The following is a 20905-nucleotide window of genomic DNA, read 5'->3' as shown; positions in this document are numbered from 1 at the left end:
GAACACAATGTTCATCATGCTATTTCCCCCATTGCATTAAATGCGGAAACAGAAACAGAGAGACACAAAGGACCATATAGCCTACAGAAAGTCTGATACGAGTGAAGTGCTCTAAAGCACGTTTTTATCTCCCTCCAAAGACAGCCATCTTACAGAGAAAAAAATCATTTTTTGAGTTTTGCCAACGTGCTATCAAAAGCCTCACTATCCCTGCTAAAAGTCACTCCCAGATCATCCTCACCCTCATCACGACATTCACTTTTATTCCTTCCACTTTCAATAATGTCTCTTCTGATCACAAGCGCTTCCTGTCCTTCCATCCTTTTCCTTTCATCGTTAACCAAGTGCTTGAAAAGAGATTCCTGTGCTGTCAGCCTCCGTCACTCCCGGCCCTCCTGGGGCGCTGCTGTAAGGGAGCCTGTCGGTGGGGCACAGAGCTTTTTTGACATCATGAAGCACCCACCTTTAATTGCTTCTTGCAGGCATTACTGGGGATCCTGACGATTCAAGCACCACCTCTAATTCAGCAGTACACTGAAATTGCATTAACCTCCATGGCCCAAGTCAAGGAGAGTTGGAGTTAATTTCTTAAAAACTCCCATTTTGCTCATAGGAAGTTAATGGTTAATTTACAATCATTAAAAAGGCTAAAAATGTGTATTAATTTGTTTTTCTTTTAACTGAATTCAAAAGCATTCTTTTTCTACCTAGAGCAATAGTTCATGCCTGTGTCTCAAAATCAAAATGAAAAAGTTAAAAATATTAATTATATAACTATATTGAAGATTTGTTTCTGTGTGTGCACACACACAATGTAAATATGGAGTAATTCCTTTTATATATGTATCTGCATGATACAGTGATAAACACAAAATAAGTGTGTGATCAAAACACACTGCTCACAAAAATTAGAGGATCAGGGAACTTGCAGATTCTCCGGTACTTGCAGCCATTTGTACAGTGCATTTTCACCAATGAAATAGAAGATGGTTTTGCATCTCATTTGCATAATCAAACAACATTCTTTGACTTGTCGTTTGCTTTTCTGATGTTCTTGTTTAATAAAATAAAATCAAATGCTTCTTTTTTATCACTTTATATTCATTTTGAAATATCCCCTAATTTTTGTGAGCAGTATATATTTGCATTGTAAAAAAATATATTGTGATCATCTTACAAGGAAAAATTCAACATCAGTTTTTGAGATTTTTGTTTTGTTTTGTTTCTTCATATTGGTTCCAATATCTCCATAGAGACCAATTGTTCTTCCACTGAATCATTTTCAGGCAATTTTTTTTATGCTCTATTGTCAACCATCTTGATTTTGGCTCTCATTCTTAATTTTATGATTACGATAATAGATCTCAAGTGTTGGCATAGAGCTTGCTGTATGGTGGGAGGCTCTTTATAGTTGGTTGAATAAATTGAGTGTACTTTTGGAGGGCAAGTGGTCCCCATGATACATCCTTTTGGTATTCACACCATATATAATCTGTCACTTTGAGTATGGGGGACCTGTTGACTTACTTCTGGCTAATAGAATAAATAGGTCAAGGGTGCCAAGATGTCATATTTGTAATTATGTTGCATAGAACTACAATGCTTCTCTTGCTAGGATACTCTCTTGTGGACTTCAAGAAAGCAAGTTAGGAATATACATATGGTAAGGAACGAAAGTCAGCCTTCGGCCAATGGTAAGCAAGAAGCTGAGGTCATCAGCCACAGGAACTGAATGCTACTACAATCATGATGTTTGGGATCAAATCTTTCCTCATCCAATCTTCAGCTGAGGCCACATGTCTGACACCTGATTGTAGACTTGCAGGCCCTGAAGGAGAAGACCTGCTAAGTCACGCCTGGGCTCCTAACCCACAGGAATGGTGAGATGGTAAATGTGTGTTGCTTTAAACCTCTATGACTTTGCTATTTTTTTTTCACAGTGGTAGATAGCTAGTACAATACTGAGAAGTACAGTTATTTTGATTGAGTTGATCCTGATACAAGTCTAACTTGTTTAAGTTGGCAGTGATGGTCATTCCCTATCACCTCATCTGCTGTTAAAAGACCAAAAGTCTTGTTCTTGTCAATGGGTTGACATTTAAATTCCTCAGCAACTTAACCAAAAGTGGGATATTTTCCACCAACTAGCTAACCTCACTTGTTCTGTGGTCAGTCTCATCTCTCTATTTTTTCCACACAACTGTTTGGTCAGGTCAGTTTACCCATATTTGTTTGCAAATTTCCTTTGTTCATGAGAGAGAATCAGAAGCATTTGTCATGTGAAATTATTTCAATATTCTATTATCATCATTAACTTTATATATTTCAGACTTTTCATTTTGCTGATTACACATATATCGATATACATACACATGGGTTAGAATAAAGGAGTAAACAGATTCTAAGTCTGTTAAGAATTTGTGAGTAAAACAAGGACAATGATATTCCCCCTAATTTGAATTTATCACTTGTACAATATGAACTAACATGAGCCATAGATGGTGTTATATTGAGTGAGATATGTGAAACCATGTTTACACAATAAATTAAAATTTATAATTAAAAAAAAGAAGTAAAATAAAATATAAAACAAAATGGACAATTGTGCTGGGATATACAATTGTACATTCACAACACAGTTTTCTCTAGGACAGGACTTAATTATGTTGAGATGAAGATACAAACTCAAGTTGAACATGACTCACCCGTAAATTTTTAATCTGCAATGTCCCTTGCTCATATATCGTTGCTCTTGGATCTCTACCCAGAAAAGTGAATCCCTCCTTTAACCAGCTGATTACAGGAGGAGGATCCCCGGTCGCTTTACATTTCAGCAACGCTGTGCCATCTATGGCTAGTGTTTGGTTGGCTGGACCTTGTAGAATTATTGGTGGAGGTCTATCTGTCAAAACTAAAGGATAAAAATATTTTCAGGATATGTTAGCATCTATAAAATTCAGTAATCTTGACATTGAAAGTATGGTTAAATCCCAAAACTATACATATTACTTATAACTAATTCTGCATATTCTTTCTTTTTCTAAGTGAGAGGAGGGGACATAGTGAGATACTCCCACATGTGCCCCAACCAGAATACACCTGGTGACCCCTGTCAGGGATGATGTTCAATTCAAGCCATTTTTAGCACCTTAGGCTGACACCCAGTCCTACTGAGCTATCCTGAGCACCTGGGGCTGACACACAAACCAATTGAGCCACTGGCTGTGGGAGGAGAAGGAGGAAGGGAGGGAGAGGAAGTTAGCAGATGGTCACTTGTCTTGTGTGCCTTGACCAGGGATGAAACCCAGGAAATCCACACACTGGGCCAGTGCTTTACCAATCAGCCAAGGGGCCAGGGCCATTCTGCATATTCTATATTCACCAAATATCTATCACCTGTGCAAACTCTGCTGAGGCCATATTATTGTTGATATTACCATAAATTAGTTTGATTCACCTATTCAAGAGGATCATAGCATAAATTCTAACATTGAAAGGCTTTCTGTTATTGGAAGTCTTTATCCTATTAAATTAAAAATATAGAGAGCTTATAACAGTCATTCACAAAATGTCTCTTCTGTATCTCTTATGCATATTCAAAAAAGCCTTTGGAGGTTACATGAGTAGAATTAATTTTTACTTTTGCTCTTATTATAAATACACCCTTCATAGCACCAGTTGTATGTTGTGTGTATATAGACTATATTTATATTAATGTTAAAATAGTTAATTATAAATAATTTATTCCCCAAATTGTGACATTTAGTCTTTAGATTATAGTAATATAATTTTGATGATAGAATTTAATTAGTTCTTTCAGTTTAGCAAAATAAGCAATCTAATTATACTTTATTTATGTCAGGGGTCCCCAAACTATGGCCCACGGGCCGAATGCGGCCCTGAGGTCATTTATCCGGCCCCCCCGCACTTTCGGAAGGGGCACCTCTTTCATTGGTGGTCAGTGAGAGGAGCACATGGACCATCTCATTAGCCAAAAGCAGGCCCATAGTTCCCATTGAAATACTGGTCAGTTTGTTGATTTAAATTTACTTGTTTTTTATTTTAAATATTGTATTTGTTCCCGTTATGTTTTTTTACTTTAAAATAAGATATGTGCAGTGTGCATATGGATTTGTTCATAGTTTTTTTTTTATAGTCTGGCCCTCCAACGGTCTGAGGGACAGTGAACTGGCTCCCTGTGTAAAAAGTTTGGGGACCTGATTTATGGTATGATAAACATTGGGCTTTCAACAATGTTTACATATGTATCAGTTCTTGTGTTTGTTGAGTAAATTTTCCAGAATTTCATAAGCTGTTACTTCAGTGGGCTTTTTTTTAATCAAATCATATTTTCAGTGTCTTTAGAGGTATTTTTAAATGATTTAGAAAATACATCAGAATGTAAAGTATTACTTAAATGGGTAATGAAAATGTGGAGTCAATTGGAGGCAAACTGTTATCTAGAACTAATTAGAAACTACTTCATAATAAAACTGACATGTGCAGGTCCAAGAAAAACTTTCTTAAAATTAAGAGAAAGTTCTATAAATAAATTCTGGTTAACTGAAATATGCATTTTTGTTTTATGTATATATTTACATATATATATGTATATATATATATGTGTGTGTGTGTATGTGATTTTCCTAATAACATTTTTGTTCCCTACCTCACAAATATATATTTTAAAATGTATTTAAATTTAAAAACAAACTACCAAAATAATCATAGATACAGAGAAATCCCAGAGGCAGGGAGGGGGTTAGGTGCGAAAGAGATGGATAAGGGGGAAAAAGTTTAAAAATTTATATAAAAAAAAAAAGACATATCACTGTTGATATTAACTGTGATCTCCTGGCTGAGGTGTGTTTGGTGGGCTTCTCCACTAAACTAGTTTTAGCCTTTTCACAACGGTCACCTTAGCAGGGAAAGCCCGGGGGCAGCCTGCACTTACAGAGCGGGGACATGCTCCACTTCCTCGAGCGACGACTGTTTACAAAAAACATTTGGAATTTCTGTGCACAGAATAAATTTGTTAAGGGATTCTATCATTTTTTCTCTATCAATATAGACGCATACATATTTATTTTATACTTTGAGTTGTAGCCCAATACCGCAGTATTTGTTTCACTTTTCCAAATTTTACATTGGCTACTGGGTGCCCATTCATTCATTTGGTTCCTGTGTTCCTTCGATATCCGCCACCCACTCTAATAACTTGTGGGGTTTTCTTTCTGTTTTGAGTACTACCTTACTTACTGATATCACAAGATGGTCTAGGCTTATATCATTTCTGACACAACCCTAAAATCTACCAATTCTTCAAATTCAGCGAACACACAAGATGAGCCATGAACAGTGTGAACTATTTAGTTTGTATATGTGTATACATAAAATATATACATTATATATTAACATATAAGGTAAAATTAAATATATTATATATAACTTGTACAGAAAGAAAAAATTTGGTGGTTTTTTTTTATTGTTTTTTTGCTCAGCAATTGTAAAGAGAAATAATCTTTCTCAGGAAGGTCATGTTATGCTATTACAATGTTCATAATCGAACAGTGTTATTGTTTATTGATGCTCTAATCATTTTTTCCTCTACAAGCTTCTATAATTGCCAGTTTATATACGATTATTTCTCAACCTTATATACATCATCTTTATTATTATGGTTTACTCTTTTGAGAAAAAAAAAACATTAAATTAAGCAGGCTTTTTAGAGTCTGCCATGAGAAAGCCACCTAGTTTTAATTTAAAATAGAAGTTATTGTACAGATCCCCTTACAGGAAAGAGGCAGCAGACATCCAATCAACCTAAACCTGCTACGTCAAATATGCATTAAAATGAAATGTGTGTGTGTGTATGTATGTATAAAACACTATAAAAGCCTAAGAATAAAATAATGTTAATGTATTCTTTACAAACAAAAGTTAGACCTATTATTTCAGTGATTTCCTTGATCAAATTCTTCATTTTAGCAGTAAATAAGGTAATTTTCAGAGAATATGAAAGTACAATATAATACCAATTATACATATCTTGCAATAATTGTGAAAATAGATATTCAAATGAAAAGTGTCATAGAATGTATCATCTTCATAGGCCAAAGTGGAAAGGGCAATTCAAAACTTTACAATTTTTAAATTCAGTGAGAAAAAACTGGTCTGCAGTAGTGTAGTATGAACTAGTAAATTTTAAAATAATTGTTTCAGATTAAATATCTATATAGAATTCAGGAAAGTTCTCATAACCTGCTTTTATTTCATGTTCTTGAAATAATTAGATAAATCCGAAGGACACCTAATTAGTTCCTTTCTTTCTTACTTCCCAAATGTGTAGCTCATCCTATTTTAAATGAATTTGATCAACAAAGTAATTTAAAATCCCCTGGCCAGAAGGAATTTTCAGTTCAAGTATGTTATGAGTAAAACAGACCACAGATTTTCATGACATTAAGGTCAATGGTTAAATGAACATTTAGGGTTTGCAGAGATCTGTGAACAACTTTATGGTTTTTTCTCACCATGCATCATAAATCTCCAATAAACCATTCATATGAGATCATGGTGTGAGATTTCTTGTCAATATAAAATACAAGTACATGTTTTCTCATCAGTCTTTTTAGATTCTATTGGCTCTACTCATAGAATTCTCGTTACAATAAATTAATTTTCTTAAAGAAAAAGAGTAGAAGAAAAAAAAAAGAAATGAATACCAATGAATTCATGAGAAGGCTTTTTAAAAGGACATTTTGAAATTCAAGTATATTGAAGTATCTTAGCTCAATCTATAATCAGTAAAATAATCACTCAACAGCACCTTTCATCACCATTAGCAGTCTCCTCTTATATGAACACTTGAGTTAAAAATATTTCTAAGAAGTTTAAGTACAGAAATGTAACAACAGAAACACTGCTAAAGACTGTATGCTTGTTTCTCAGAACATGGCATGTGTTTTCATTTTACACTGGAATTTCAACTGGCTCTAAATTGCCTTGGACCATACACACACACAAAAAATGTTAAAAATAAAAATGATGGGTCACATATTTTTAAATTGTCAATCAATCTAAAAAATTAAAAACACTAAATAGAAACTGAAGTCATAAGCCAATGTGACAAGTTAATATTTGGAGACAGTTATGTCCAATAATAATACATGTGTGTGCCTTGAAATTAGATTTCTTTACTCTAAAAATCAATAACTCTATAAACTTAATTCAATATTTTTACCCAAGGATCAAAAGAATCTTAACCTTGTGATTGCTGAATTAAGTAAGCATCAATGTAGTAATTAATGTTTGAGCCAGTTGTGGCAAAATGTCCAGAGTCATCTTAGTCATCGGATATAAAAAACTGTTTATCACTATCTTAATTTTGACCTCAGAAACAAAACTAGAAAAACAACTGTTTTGTGTGATTGTCATCAACTAACATAAATTCTCAAAACAAAAGTTTTCTGTTCCAATATATTAGATACAATACTGAATACTCACCTGTTTCATGAACCATATCACTCATATCATAAATCAGCTCTTCTAACTCGTCAATTCTGTATTCTTCAAATATGTTTTGCTTTTTCCAATAAAAATGTCTTCATTTAGAAATATTTTAGTGTCTATGTTTTGTATCCCTAGAACCTGAGATCTTCACTGGATTACAGCAAAGCTCTCAAGCATCGGTTGGAATGTTTTGTAACAGTGTAGACTCAAACTTAGGCTTTGGCTAGAATATCTTATTTTCTAAGTATATGTACCTGGACATTTTGGCTCATAGAAGAAAACGTAAAATCTTAACAAAGATAATAATTACATTTTATTTCTTGTAAAGAAATGTGGAGCTCTGAAGGGTCAAAGATCTTGTGCATCGAAAGGAAGAACTACTCAGCACCACTAGGTCCTTGAACCTGATCTCCTTTCATTTCCCAGCAGTAAATCTCTGCAGCCTCCACAGTGTGGCCACTCATGACTCGGTGTTCCCACAGCCAGTTTGCCTGTTCTATTTATTCCCTTTCCTGCTACGGTGCTGGATCTGGCAATGCTGTGAACATTAAGAAGCATCACCTTTCCATTAATTCTAAATGACCTTCTAATCCACATGTGGATTAATCTAAATGTGGATTATTTGAAAGCACATTGTATTTCACCAGCAAAAAAGAAAAGAATCAGAGAGGTCACATGCCGAAACTCTTGTACCTCAGAATCAGTGTCAAGAAAAAAGGGGGGAAAAAAAAGGACAACCCACAGACCTCACAAATACAGGACAGCAGAAAAAAAGTTTTAATATAAGGCATCATCAGGTCCTGGCCGGTTGGTTCAGCAGTAGAGTGTCGGCCTGGCATGTGGAAGTCCCAGGTTCGATTCTTGGTCAGGGCACACAGGAGAAGGGTCCATCTGCTTCTCCACCCTTCCACCCTCTCCTTCCTCTCTATCTCTCTCTTCCCTTCCTGCAGCCAGGGTTCCATTGGAGCAAAGTTGGCCCCAATGAGGATGGCTCCATGGCCTCTGACTCAAGTGCTAGAATGGCTCTGGCAGCAACAGAGCAACGCCTCAGATGGGCAGAGCATCGCCCCCTGGTGGGCATGCCAGGTGGATCCCGGTTGGGCACAGGTAGGAGTCTGACTGCCTTCCACTTCTAACTTTGGAAAAATACAAATATATATATATATATATATATATATATATATATATATTAAAATAAAAAATAAAAAGTATAAAAAAATTTAAGGCATCAAAAAACAGGGCTTAAATGCATGCTCAGAGGTTATCAAAATATCATAAACTCCCTGCCTATTATTTGTGACAAGCTCTTGGGGAAAAATAAAATCAGTCTATGAAGAGCCTACATCTTTTCCAACTTTCACTATGAATGAAGGTGTTTCCGCTAAGAATTACAGTACATATGTGCAAATAAAAATAATATTTTTAGCTTTCATCAGTAGTTTGGAAGGTGTTTAATTAATTTTACATCGCAAAAAATAATTAAAAAGTCATAGGATATGAAAATGTGTTTCGCTAACTAGAAACCTCCATGTAAATGATAATATCAAAAATGCTATCTTTGCCCTGGCCGGTTGGCTCAGCGGTAGAGCGTCGGCCTAGCGTGCGGAGGACCCGGGTTCGATTCCCGGCCAGGGCACACAGGAGAAGCGCCCATTTGCTTCTCCACCCCTCCGCCGCGCTTTCCTCTCTGTCTCTCTCTTCCCCTCCCGCAGCCAAGGCTCCATTGGAGCAGAGATGGCCCGGGCGCTGGGCATGGCTCTGTGGCCTCTGCCTCAGGCGCTAGAGTGGCTCTGGTCGCAATATGGCGACGCCCAGGATGGGCAGAGCATCGCCCCCTGGGGGGCAGAGCACCGCCCCTGGTGGGCGGGCCGGGTGGATCCCGGTCGGGCGCATGCGGGAGTCTGTCTGACTGTCTCTCCCTGTTTCCAGCTTCAGAAAAATGAAAAAAAAAATAAATAAAATAAATAAATAAAAAAAAAAAATGCTATCTTTCTCCTCTACTAAAATAAAAGTATCAATATTTATTAGAAGCAATCAGGTCTTCATAAGACTAAACGAAATACACAGATAACATGTTTATAGAGTATGTGTGTCACGTCATTTCTTTAAAATAATACATCACATCACTATGTCTTTAAGAATAAATCGATTGCCCTGGACGTTCTTTGGGAAAATACATGGTATTAAATCAAAGAGAATTAGAAACCATAAAAAATGTTATTTTACTCAGATTCAAACTAAGAAGATAAGAATTGATTAAAATAATCTAATCAACAAGTCAGAAAATTTCAAATGGCTACTATGGATCTTGCAATAAAAACCATCATTTCCATGCAGACACATCTAATCATAGCGCACCATCGGTCACTTCCAGTTGAGCCTTTGCCAAAATGCTCCCTGCCACAGTGAGGGCCTGGCAGATGTAGTAACCTGCGTCGGATCGCTGAATGTTGGTAATCGTGAGGTCTCCGGTTGGGGACACAGAACATCTACTGTTGGCCTGCTGGGGTTGGTTTGGGAAAAGTAGGTTCTGCGAAAGGAAACACAGTCTCATCAATATTCTTTTCCTGCTTGGAAGAAAAATTACATTAACAACAGCTATTGCACTATTGCAACTATGGTAAGATGGTTGGGAAAAGAAAATACATAAATTAAGAAAAAACATAGTGTTTAAATCATTTAATGCCACGTAGTGAGTTTCACTGAAAAACTTTTTCCAAATGATGATGTTAAAAATAATATGCTCTAAGAAGTCAGCATGTTCTGCTTGAAGCCAGTTTCTCTTCCTCTGATCTCTGCTACTTGTTTCATATCTTTGAAACTGAGTAGTGGTTTGCTCATCTGTAAAGTGGGTCTAATAATGTTTATCTGACTCAAGTCAGAAGACATGGTGAAAAGCTGGGACATACATAACATTAACTATGGATATGTTTTATAGTCTTCACATCACTAAAGAATGCAAAATATACTTTCAACGGATCATTATTAATACTTGACATAATCAAGAGAATTTCTCCCAAAACTTGATCAAAAAAAGCATGTGACTGAGTCTGACACAATGTCAGATCTGCTTCTGCTGTAAGGTTTCTACAGATTACATCTTCAAAATGAACTATGAACACAAGAAACAAGCTAAGCAAAATTAAGCAAATCATTGAAAATAAAAACAAGATAAAGAATGTTTCTGAAGTATTTACGACATAACCTTAAAGAATTTGATAATAACACTTTCTTTTAAAACGTTATCTTAGTGTTCTAGTTTTCATATTGAATAAAAGCAGCCTAAACACAGTATTCCTTTATGTTTTTATATGAGAGCAGTAATATTAACTCCCATGACCTATGTTGCTTTACTGCTATTCAACTAAGAAAAACATTTGGGTGTAATAAGTTATACTGCGATATATTTCTAAGTTAGATTATAAATAAGAACACATCAATTTTTATGTTGTACTTATTTACAAAACAGAACATTACAACCCTCTGTGATCTGTTTCTCAATATAGTAATCAATTTTCCAGGTTTGTAATTAAACAGTTTCAATACGTTACAATCAGGAGGTAATAACATTCAATTAAAGGCATACGACACATTTTCACCTTAAAATGTTTTTTACCCTTGAAGTAATACCAATGGAAGAGGATAAATTGGGTATTAACACTTTTCAATTACGCTAAATGACTTTAATCCTGAGAATGATGTCCTATTTTAATTAGAAGCTTTTCTCTTTATTGCAACATGATGGATGTCCACTTTATTAGATTTGAGTGTGACACTATAAGCCCACTTTACATAAACATTATAATGTTGTTAGACCCTTTCTAAAGAAGTGATGTTTGCTAGCATGTCAGTAATATAATTTCAAAATGCTCTTGCCCTGTTATAAAATTTGTTATTACTATATAAGGCTAGACATTTTTATAGATATGAAACATAATTTGAGAACACACTAATTCTCTTATGGAATCCAAATGTATTGCTGAAATAAACCATCTGAAAGAGAAGGGTCTAAATTTTAAATCCACTTGAAAATGATACAATAACTCAAAGCGTGCATTTTCCTACAATTAGCCATTAGAACACTAATTTACATAGCACTAATACATCAGATGGGTTTAATTCTCTCTGGGATCTCTTCCTCTATAATGCAGTATTAGTCCACCTTCTAAATGATTCGTTGACATGTAAATGGTATATAATCAAGCTTAACCTATCATCTTTTATTCCCTGCTTGTACAACTTCGGCAAAAGAAAATGGATTACAAGAAAAACATAGGAATTTTACAGAGTTTTTGCTTTGAAGTGCTTGGTATTCTATTAGTGCTAATTGGCATTATCAGCACATATTGAGGAATACGGATCATTAAGTCCGGGCTCTTAACTCTGTTTACTGATAGATAGTCGTAGATCACTGTAAAAATTGGGTACTGGAGGCAGTAAGATCAATTGGTTTTTCCTGACACCCCAATTCGTGATTTGCAAATTCACCATTTCCTCAAGAACTTCTCTTCTGTTTTTATTCACAGCCTCTCTCTCTCATTCTCTCCTCTCTCTCTCTCTCTCCTCTCTCTCTCTCTCTCTCTCTCTCTCTCTCTCTCCTCTCTCTCTCTCTCTCTCTCTCTCTCTCTCTTATGTCAGGAAAACAGGTAAAAAAAAAACAGACCTAATTTATAATGAGTTTAAATTATCTAACTGGAAAATGTAACACTTTGTTGAATAATAGGAAAAGGAATGCTTCAAGACTATTTGATCATTTCTTTAAACACCAAACACCGTGCAGCATATTTAAATACAATGTTTGTTTGGCCAAGGAACCAAAGAACATTTTATACAATGTCTTATATAAACTTGGAGCTATTTTAGGGCATGAGATTCACACATGCTGTAGCTGTATCTATATAGTAACAAGACTTGTTAAAATGGGATTTGACTCAATACATGGATTTAAAGTGTAAATTTTCAGCAATCGAATGGCTTTCTGTCATGTTACTTATATTATTTATAAATATTACATTTATATCATTATCTCTTGTATAAGAGACTCATGGGTGTAACTTTTATAAACCCCAGAGCACCCAGAAGGGTGCAGGGAGTGGGTGAGAGGCAGGAGGAAGAATCTTGCATTTGCTAAGGCTCTCTGGGGCTCAGCAGTCCCAGCCTGCTCAGACACTGTGTGGGTCTGGGAGCAGAAGGGACCAGAATGGTGTGGAGCCTCTCTTTGGTCCTGGATGATAGTGTCCAGACACAGGAGGACCTCACCTCACAGCCCTAACCTGAGCAGAAGCATGAACCTGCCACTTCAGCTAAGACACGTGTGTGTTCGTCATTTTCCCATCTTTATCTAAACGCTGGAAATTGCATCTTGTTGCCCTTCATAATGTGTGATGCACTTTCACATATAATCATGGTATCTTCATAACTTAGGGAAGTAAAATGTATTACCCTCATATTTTAGGGTAAGAAAATTAAGTTCAATAAAGATAAACATGGCAACAAAGGTTGCACAATAAAGAGGGGAAAATGTCTTTAGAATTCTTTTGCATTTTCAGGGTGCATGTGAGCACGTGTATGTGTGCACAAGTGTGTCATAATTAGCTCATGGTGCTTTACGCTCGTTTTAGAGCTTGTAATGTTTTAACCCAAAAGCAATTTTGAAGTGAAGAATCAAGGAACAATATGACTAGCTATCAATCTTATAGTCACAATTTGTTAAAAAAAATATGATGGGAATTAAAGCCTGGAACAGGTCTGATGCAGCGTAGAGCAGTGGTCGGCACTTGATCTTACCATTCCATCACTAGTTTTACATCCCACAAATCATGGTGGGAGTGACTGTGACAGGAACACTCAGGAAAGAAGACAATTGGCCCATCCCTGTCAAGCTGATCAAATTGCTGGCTTGGGTTGGGGTAGGAACACACAAGATTCAAGAACATGGCCAAGGAGAACTTTCTGATGCCTTTCTATCCAGATGGTGATCAACAAGTTCTCTTTAAAAAGTCAAGGGCAGCCTGACCTGGGGTGGCACAGTGGATAAAGCATCGACCTGGAAATACTGAGGTCACCGGTTTGAAACCCTGGGCTTGCCTGGTCAAGGCACATATGGGAGCTGATGCTTCTAGCTCCTCCCCCCTTCTCTCTCTCTGTCTCTCCTCTCTCCCTCTCTGTCTCTCCCTCTCCACTCTAAAATGAATAATAAAAAAGCACCTCTTACCTAAGAGTGTGCCTTATAAAAAAAATAAAATAAAAATTAAAAAATAAATAAAAAGTCAAGGACATTTCCTCTAAAATCTTTATTTTAGATTTTATAGAGACTTTTTATTTTTATAATTTCAAGATTTTAGTTATTGATTTTACAGAGAAAGAGGGGAGCGATAAATATCAACTCATTGTTGCTTCACTTTACTTGTTCATCAATTGCTTTTCGTATGTGCCTTGATCAGGCCAGCCCAGGGTTTCGAATTTGCGACCTCAGCACTCCAGGTCAATGCTTTCTCTGCTGTGCCACTGAGACTTTTAATCATGGCTTTCATTATTCCCCAGGAAACTCTTCCAGAACTCGGAGAAGCACCAGAGGGTGCCGAGGGGGAGCACCGGTAGGTTTCTTCCTGAGAATGACCTGCCTCCTTGCTGACGGTTTGGGAATGTCTAGAAAACATATTTCGAAGACCCTCGGGAAATGCACAGGAAAGTTCTTAGACAAAGAATGTAACTTTGGATCTGGTTTAAATTGGAAATTCCAAACAGAGCTTTGGAATCTATAGGCTAAGTGTTTGTCAACGTTTGGACCAGGTGTTACATGAGTCAAGTTGTGCATCCACCTGATTTGTGCAGAGTCTGAGAAGCCTGCTGCCCAGAGAGAACAAACCAGAGCACAGCAAAGACCAAACAAGTGTTGGTTGCTTTTGGTAAGTAATGTGGCATCTTTTGTCCAAGTCCGCTATGAAGACACCCAGAAGGGATGAGAGAACAAAATATGTTTCCTACTCTTAAATGGAAGCACGCTTATCTTAATGATTAAACAAAAATGTTATTTATTTATGCTGTTTACCTATGACAAGAAATTAAATTTGGTTTCCTGGCAACTGAGAAATGAAGATTTACATTGATAGGATGTTGTAAGTGCTTTACGGTGTCTAATCATCCCAAGGGAGCTCAGTCCAAGAAGACAAAATTACCTTTCCATTCATACATTTTAAATAGTAGTTAGAGAGGTTTCGGTTAAAATATAAAAGATAATCAAGTTACAATGAAATGTATCTATTCTACAGAACCTACAGAATTTTAGGAAATCAACACTATAAAACAAAGAATGTCATATGACATGCTCATTTTAGAGCTTATAATGTTTTAACCCAAAAGCAATTTTGAAGTGAAGAATCAAGGAACAATATGACTAGATATCAATCTTATAGTCACAATTTGTTAAAAAAAATATGATGGGAATTAAGGGAAATAAGTGACCCCACCCCCCACTTATTTGAGAATTAATTGGTTTCCTTTTTTGGAAGTAAGGTACATGCAACATTGATAAGAAGAAAGGCAAGGTGAACTCCGAGGGTCCCCCACAACAGGAGGAGCTCAGAGATGCAGTCGAGGCTCACACTCACCTGGCTCCCCTCCTTTTGCCAGAAAACAGCTGGTTGTGGGTTTCCTTTAGTCTCACAGGGGAACGTCACTGTTCGGCCTTGCGCAACGATCTGATCCCTTGGCCTAACCACAAACTGTGGAGGAGCTATAATTTAAAAGAAGAAAGTGTGTAAGTATAACTTGTTAACCACGGCAAAGGTAATCAAAGGGAAAATACGGTATTAGGTGAATTGCTCAGTGTCAGACAGAGGCTACAGAATTTGATTTATTTTTAAGCATTTCTCAAAAGAGGGGGAGAGGAAAAGAAACACTCCATCACATTTGAGGAAAGACACATTTGAAATGTTTGTACATGGTAATCTCAGAGACCATACGTTTGCATAGGAAAACAGATTTTTAAAAAATATTCTAATGCTTTTTAAGGAAAAAAAGAAATTTCCCCAATTTGGTGTTGTGTTTTGAATAGATGAAGAGAGAAAAGAATCCCTACATTAGTCAAACATCTCCTTGCTATGAAGTCAATCTACTGACAAACCTTGCTTGTTTTTATAGTATTTACAAGCCATGGTAGTAGGCACAGAGATACCTGAGGCATAAAATACGATCTCTATTCACAAAGTGTTCTCATTCCAGAACTGAAGAGTGACGTGTTGAAGACATTGAAGAATTGAAGAGATAAGGATTACACACAAAGATAAATAACATTATAAATAAATATATGAAAGTGGTTGATTCTACTTAACTCATTTCACTTCATTTAGAACAATAAGCATCAGTGAGATAATGACTATGCTTCCCTTCCAGGCACTAAAGGTGCACAGAGAAAAAGCATCGATAATCCAGCCATCCAGGAACTCACAGCTCAATGGAAAATATAAAACATCACAATGACAACAACAATAACAACAACAACAGCGAACCTAAAAACGACAATTATCTGAAAGTGTGGTAAATTCTACGAGAGAGGTGTTCTTGGCACACGGCAGGGGAACATTTAAATGACAGAACATATAATAATTGTAATAAGATGTCAGGAGGGAGTGCATCCCTTTGTGTTCTGGTAGCTGTGAACAGCTTTATGCTGGAAGTAAACAGTAGGGAGGTTTTGAGGAAAGGGTGGCATTTAGACAAGTGGAGAAATGAACACATTCCAAGCTTACTGAGCAAAGTGCTAGAAACGATAATACATCTAGTATACGGTATGCCACCTAGCACAAATTGAGGGTCCCAGTTGTATAAACATTACAGGCCATAAAAGGTAGATTTGAACCTAGTCTAAGAATGACCTGAGAAACCAAACTAGCTTCTGACTGTTTCTATATTGAGGCGTAATAAACGCGAAGCAAAATTTTTGGAAACGTGAATGTCCTAATGAAGGTAGTACAGCTTGTGAGGGTGGCACATTAGTCAATCAAGTAAGGCGTCTGTGTGGAAGGCTAGTAGAATGGTGTAGGCAAAGATAGTGGGACCTAGACATAAGTAACTTCAATAGAAAAGAAAATAGGCCCTAGCCAATTAGCTCAGTATGTTAAGAGCATTGTCCCGAGACGACAAGTTGCGGGTCCAATCCCTTCTCGGGGCACATATGGTAAGCAACCAATTAACGCACAACTGAGTGGAACAACAAATTAAAGCTTCTCTTCCCCTTCCCCCTCTCTCACTTCTTCCCCTTGTCTCTCTAAAAATCAAGCAATAAATAAGTTTAAAAAAATTAATTAATTAAGCTCTGGCCAGATTGCTCCATTGGTGGGAGCATCATCGCGGAGCAAGGAGGTTACCGGTTTGATTCCCCGGTCAGGGCACATACAGGAGCAGCTGGATGTTTCTGTTTTTCTCTCCCTGTCTCTTTTGAAATAAAAAGAAAACAAAAGGGTGGGGGTAAAATCCCAAGAAAGTTCAGATTTAAATTGGGGGCTAATGGTAAAGGAGGCAGTAAGACAAAGTTTTCACACGGATGCCGTCTTCACACCAAAACCACTCCCATTGGAGAAAAAAATTGCACGTTCGTTCCGCGGCTTTCCCACTCATCTGTTTCCACTTTAACTCACTGCTCACACCCGAAACTGAAGACTAAGAAAAAAACTTTTAAATCAACTTCAATTTTTAAAACCCGAGGTACATGGCAACAATCCTAGAATTTGAACTTACAAAAAGTCTAACAATAAGCGACATTCATTCAGGAGAGGCCTTTACCCAGAATTCTTTCTGTCCTTCAGGAGAAAGAAGCGCAGGTCTCCAGGAACAGAGTAAATGTAGGGTAGCCTCCAACATCCAGCCAATGACTCACTCTCACAAGAACACCAGCATAGGAACAGCAGCGCCATTTCTTTGGAAAAGTCACTGAGATCTGTGGTGACTTATTTTTTGGTTGCTCCTTGATATTGCCTCCTAATTCAACACATTCAACACATACCCCAGGGACAGAGAAATAAATCTCCTACGTAAAATTTTCTCCTATACCGATAGGTAAAGAAAGACTCGTTTGAACAAGACGAAGAACTCAGATTTATGGGTCTGTTTGAACAGCCTGTGGTTTATGAAGCCTTGCATTTTTCAGGAGATTACTTGCTTCTTATGCTCTTCATGTTATTTCTACACAATTCCACTGGATCAGCAGATACATTGATTTTTGTTGTTGTTGTTGTTCCAGGTTTTCTAACAAGAATGATAGTTTAAATCAATATTACAAAACAGCTTCAGGAATAACTCTTAAAACACTGCAGTGCCCATTTCTCCATAAAAGTATGAAACCACCAGACACTTGAAGACGAAAAAAGACTAAAGATTGGTTTCTTCCTTTTTTTTGATTCAGCGAGAGGAGCAGAGGTAGAAACAGACTCCCTCATGAACCCCGACAGGGATACACCTGGCAAGTCCACTAGGGGGGTGATGCTCTGACCATCCAGGGCATTGCTTCATGCAATTGGAGCCATTTTTTTTAGTGCCTGAGGTGAGGCCATGGAACCATCCTCAGTGCCCGTGGCCAACTTGCTCAAGTCAATTGAGCCATGGCTGCAGGAGAAAAGAGAGAAAGTGAGAGAAGAGAGTGGAGGAGACATAGAGAAGCAGATGGTCACCTCTCCTGTGTGCTCAGACCAGGAATCATACCCAGGACATCTATATGCCAGGTTAATGCTTTTCCACTAAGCCAACCAGCCAGGGCCTTAAAGATTGGTTTTTATCACCTATAATGTGAAAGCAAAACTATATGTATTAAGACACTTTAAAGGACAACATATAGTTCTTTACTTCTCAGTTATCTTATTAAGGAAAATTTTAGTGCCAATATAGACATTAGTTAAGCAAGACTTATGGGGTAATTAAGCTTTTATCTTATTATGAAAAATAAAAAGTCAGCTTTATCAAAATCAGGTAGAAGTCTTTAATAAAAGTCACATCCTAAGCATATTAGTTCATGTGTAATGCTTTGGACTAGAAATAACTTAAACTATTTTATAAAACTAGCAGGGAAAACATAGAGCCCATATGAGCTACAAAATCCTTCTTTATTTAATTTTTAAAATGTAATGACAGAGAGCACACATGATTAAAATAATCAAATGAGACCGCAAATAAAAACAAGGCAAACATATTTAATAGTTTTAAGTATATTATGCTTACTCTGCATCTATCAGAGTAACATTACCATCTGTACTTTAAATAGAACTCCAGACTTCCTTGAATTTGATTTTTCAAGTTTTCAAAAACTTTGTTAGATGATTGATTTTGTAAAATGCTTTTGGAATCCAGATCCTATAATTTTAAACGCAGCTGTTAAAACACAGCCTCCAAAATTATAATTGGCAAATGACCACATCTACGTATCCACTTTTCTTAAAAATATGATTCATCCATTTATTCATTCAAAATGTATTAAGTGACTCAGATTACAAGACACTTTGCTTGGTATAAGGAATGGAAAGCCAAATTAAAAACAAAAAAAAATTGTTCTGGTCAATGGTAGAGACTTCTAAGTAAATAAACAAAAGCAAACAGAGTATGACTTGTATAATAACAGAAAAATGCAGATGACACTGGGGTAAAAAGACTAGAAGAGCAATAAACCAGACCCAGTGATGAAGGAAGAAGAAAGATGTCAAGAGATTGGCCAAACTTGAGATGTGTGTTTGTGTGTGTGTGTGTGTGTGTGTGTGTGTATATATATATTTAGGTTTTTTAGGGGGTGAGAGGAAGGGGGATAGTACAGCAGCCTCCCACATGTGCCCCAACTGAAATCCACTTGGCAACCCTGTCTGGGGCCGATGCTAGAGTATTGAGCTATTTTTAGTGCCTGAGGCTGACACACTTGGTCCAGCTGAAACTTCCTTAGTGCCCATGGCCATGCTTAAATCAAATGAATCTCTGGTTGCAGGAGGGGAAGAGAGAGAGAAGGGAGATAGGAAAAGGGGAGAGAAGTAGGTGATCACTTCTCCTGCATGCTTTGACCAGGAATTGAACTCAGGATATCCATAGGCTGGGCCGGCGTTCTATCCATTGAGCCACCAGCCAGGTCCAGAGTTGTGTTTTGACACATGAGTAGAAGTTCACTAGATGAACTGTGTAAGATCCTTGGTACAGAGAGAATTAGAAACAAGGGCTGTGGAACTAGATGAGTCAGGGAGTGTAAATGATTTTTAAGAATAAAATCAGTGATGTGAAGTGATTTAGGTGGTGCTAGACAATTTATGTTAAAAGATCATAAATTTTGCCCTGAAAAGTATGGAGTTCTGTTCAAAGATGTTTATGCAAAAATGTATAATAATATTTTTGTTTTAGAAAGAATGCTATTTTTAAAGGAGAAAAGGCTAGACAACCTTAGCAAGGTGGGGCAAAAAATTCAATTGAACAGTGCTTTTCATAGTAGCACCTTAAGACAACATTTCATCAGAAATCTGAAAGGAGAAAGAAATTCTGTAATATCATAACATAGTAGTTACCACTAATGATATAACCTAAAAAAACCCCAGCAAATTATAATTTCTTGACTTTTTAGCCAATATTTAATTTTTAAAGACCTCTAACGACATGCTATTAGCATTTGTGTTACTCATGCTATGAAATATCCATTCACGTGATGTTTGTTTATATTGTACTTTTATTCCAAGTTTTCTTGTCACCAGAACTAAAGCCACACTTACCTCCTTGAAACTGGAATAATCCTACCCTTTTTCAAATTAAAGAAAAAAAATTAAGATGTTAAAGCATTTAGTAAAGCAAAAGATTTAAAGAATATTCAGTCACTGAAAATGCCCATATTTTCCTATTGTCACCTGAAGTTGAACCACCATAGAGACCACATTGATCACTCTCACTTCTGCGGACTCTCTTTGCCCAAGATCTATATTGCAATCTTCTATGAAGTGTTATCAACTGCAGAAATTTCATTTTGAGGTTTTAAAATGAAAACTGTATCAATAATTCTTCTGATAACCCTTCATAGTTCCAGTATTCCTGCCCGGGGGCAGAGAAAGCGGTTTGAAAAGAGTCCTTGGCTGATGGCACCAATGGGAAGGAGCGGGCAGACAGGGGGCATTGCATCGACACAGCTCGACGACGCAAAGCGTGCATTATGGGAAATGGATTGTCAGGGGCGGCTCTTGTTCACTACAAGAAAACACGAATCGCCTTCGAGATGGCAATTCAAAACACACATTTAAAACCAACGTGAATTAAAGAGGTGAGTTATCAGCCCCAGAAGAATATGCTTGATATGCTAGTTATAGAAACGGCAATTCCCTTATGTACTTCTGAGACAAAAGACTATAAAATACATATCTGTATTCTCTCTAAACCCCACAGAATG

The 20905-nt window shown here is 36.8% G+C and overlaps 1 protein-coding gene across 20 annotated transcripts in view; it reads right to left on the bottom strand.

Annotated features, from left to right (window-relative positions):
• ROBO2 (roundabout guidance receptor 2) overlaps positions 1-20905 on the bottom strand; it is a 1433919-nt gene that overhangs the window by 98393 nt on the left and 1314621 nt on the right. For all 20 annotated transcript variants that reach the window (XM_066241946.1, XM_066241947.1, XM_066241955.1 and 17 more), the window contains 3 exons: positions 15123-15247; positions 9871-10042; positions 2706-2911 (listed from right to left, as the gene is read on the bottom strand). In XM_066241946.1, coding sequence (XP_066098043.1) covers positions 2706-2911; positions 9871-10042; positions 15123-15247 — 503 coding nt within the window. The remainder of the gene's footprint in view (positions 1-2705; positions 2912-9870; positions 10043-15122; positions 15248-20905) is intronic.

The sequence above is a fragment of the Saccopteryx bilineata genome, chromosome 8 (assembly GCF_036850765.1).
Source record: "Saccopteryx bilineata isolate mSacBil1 chromosome 8, mSacBil1_pri_phased_curated, whole genome shotgun sequence".
Lineage (NCBI taxonomy): Eukaryota > Metazoa > Chordata > Mammalia > Chiroptera > Emballonuridae > Saccopteryx > Saccopteryx bilineata.
Note: the sequence above shows the minus strand (reverse complement) of the source record. Positions and strands in the feature narration are given on the sequence as shown.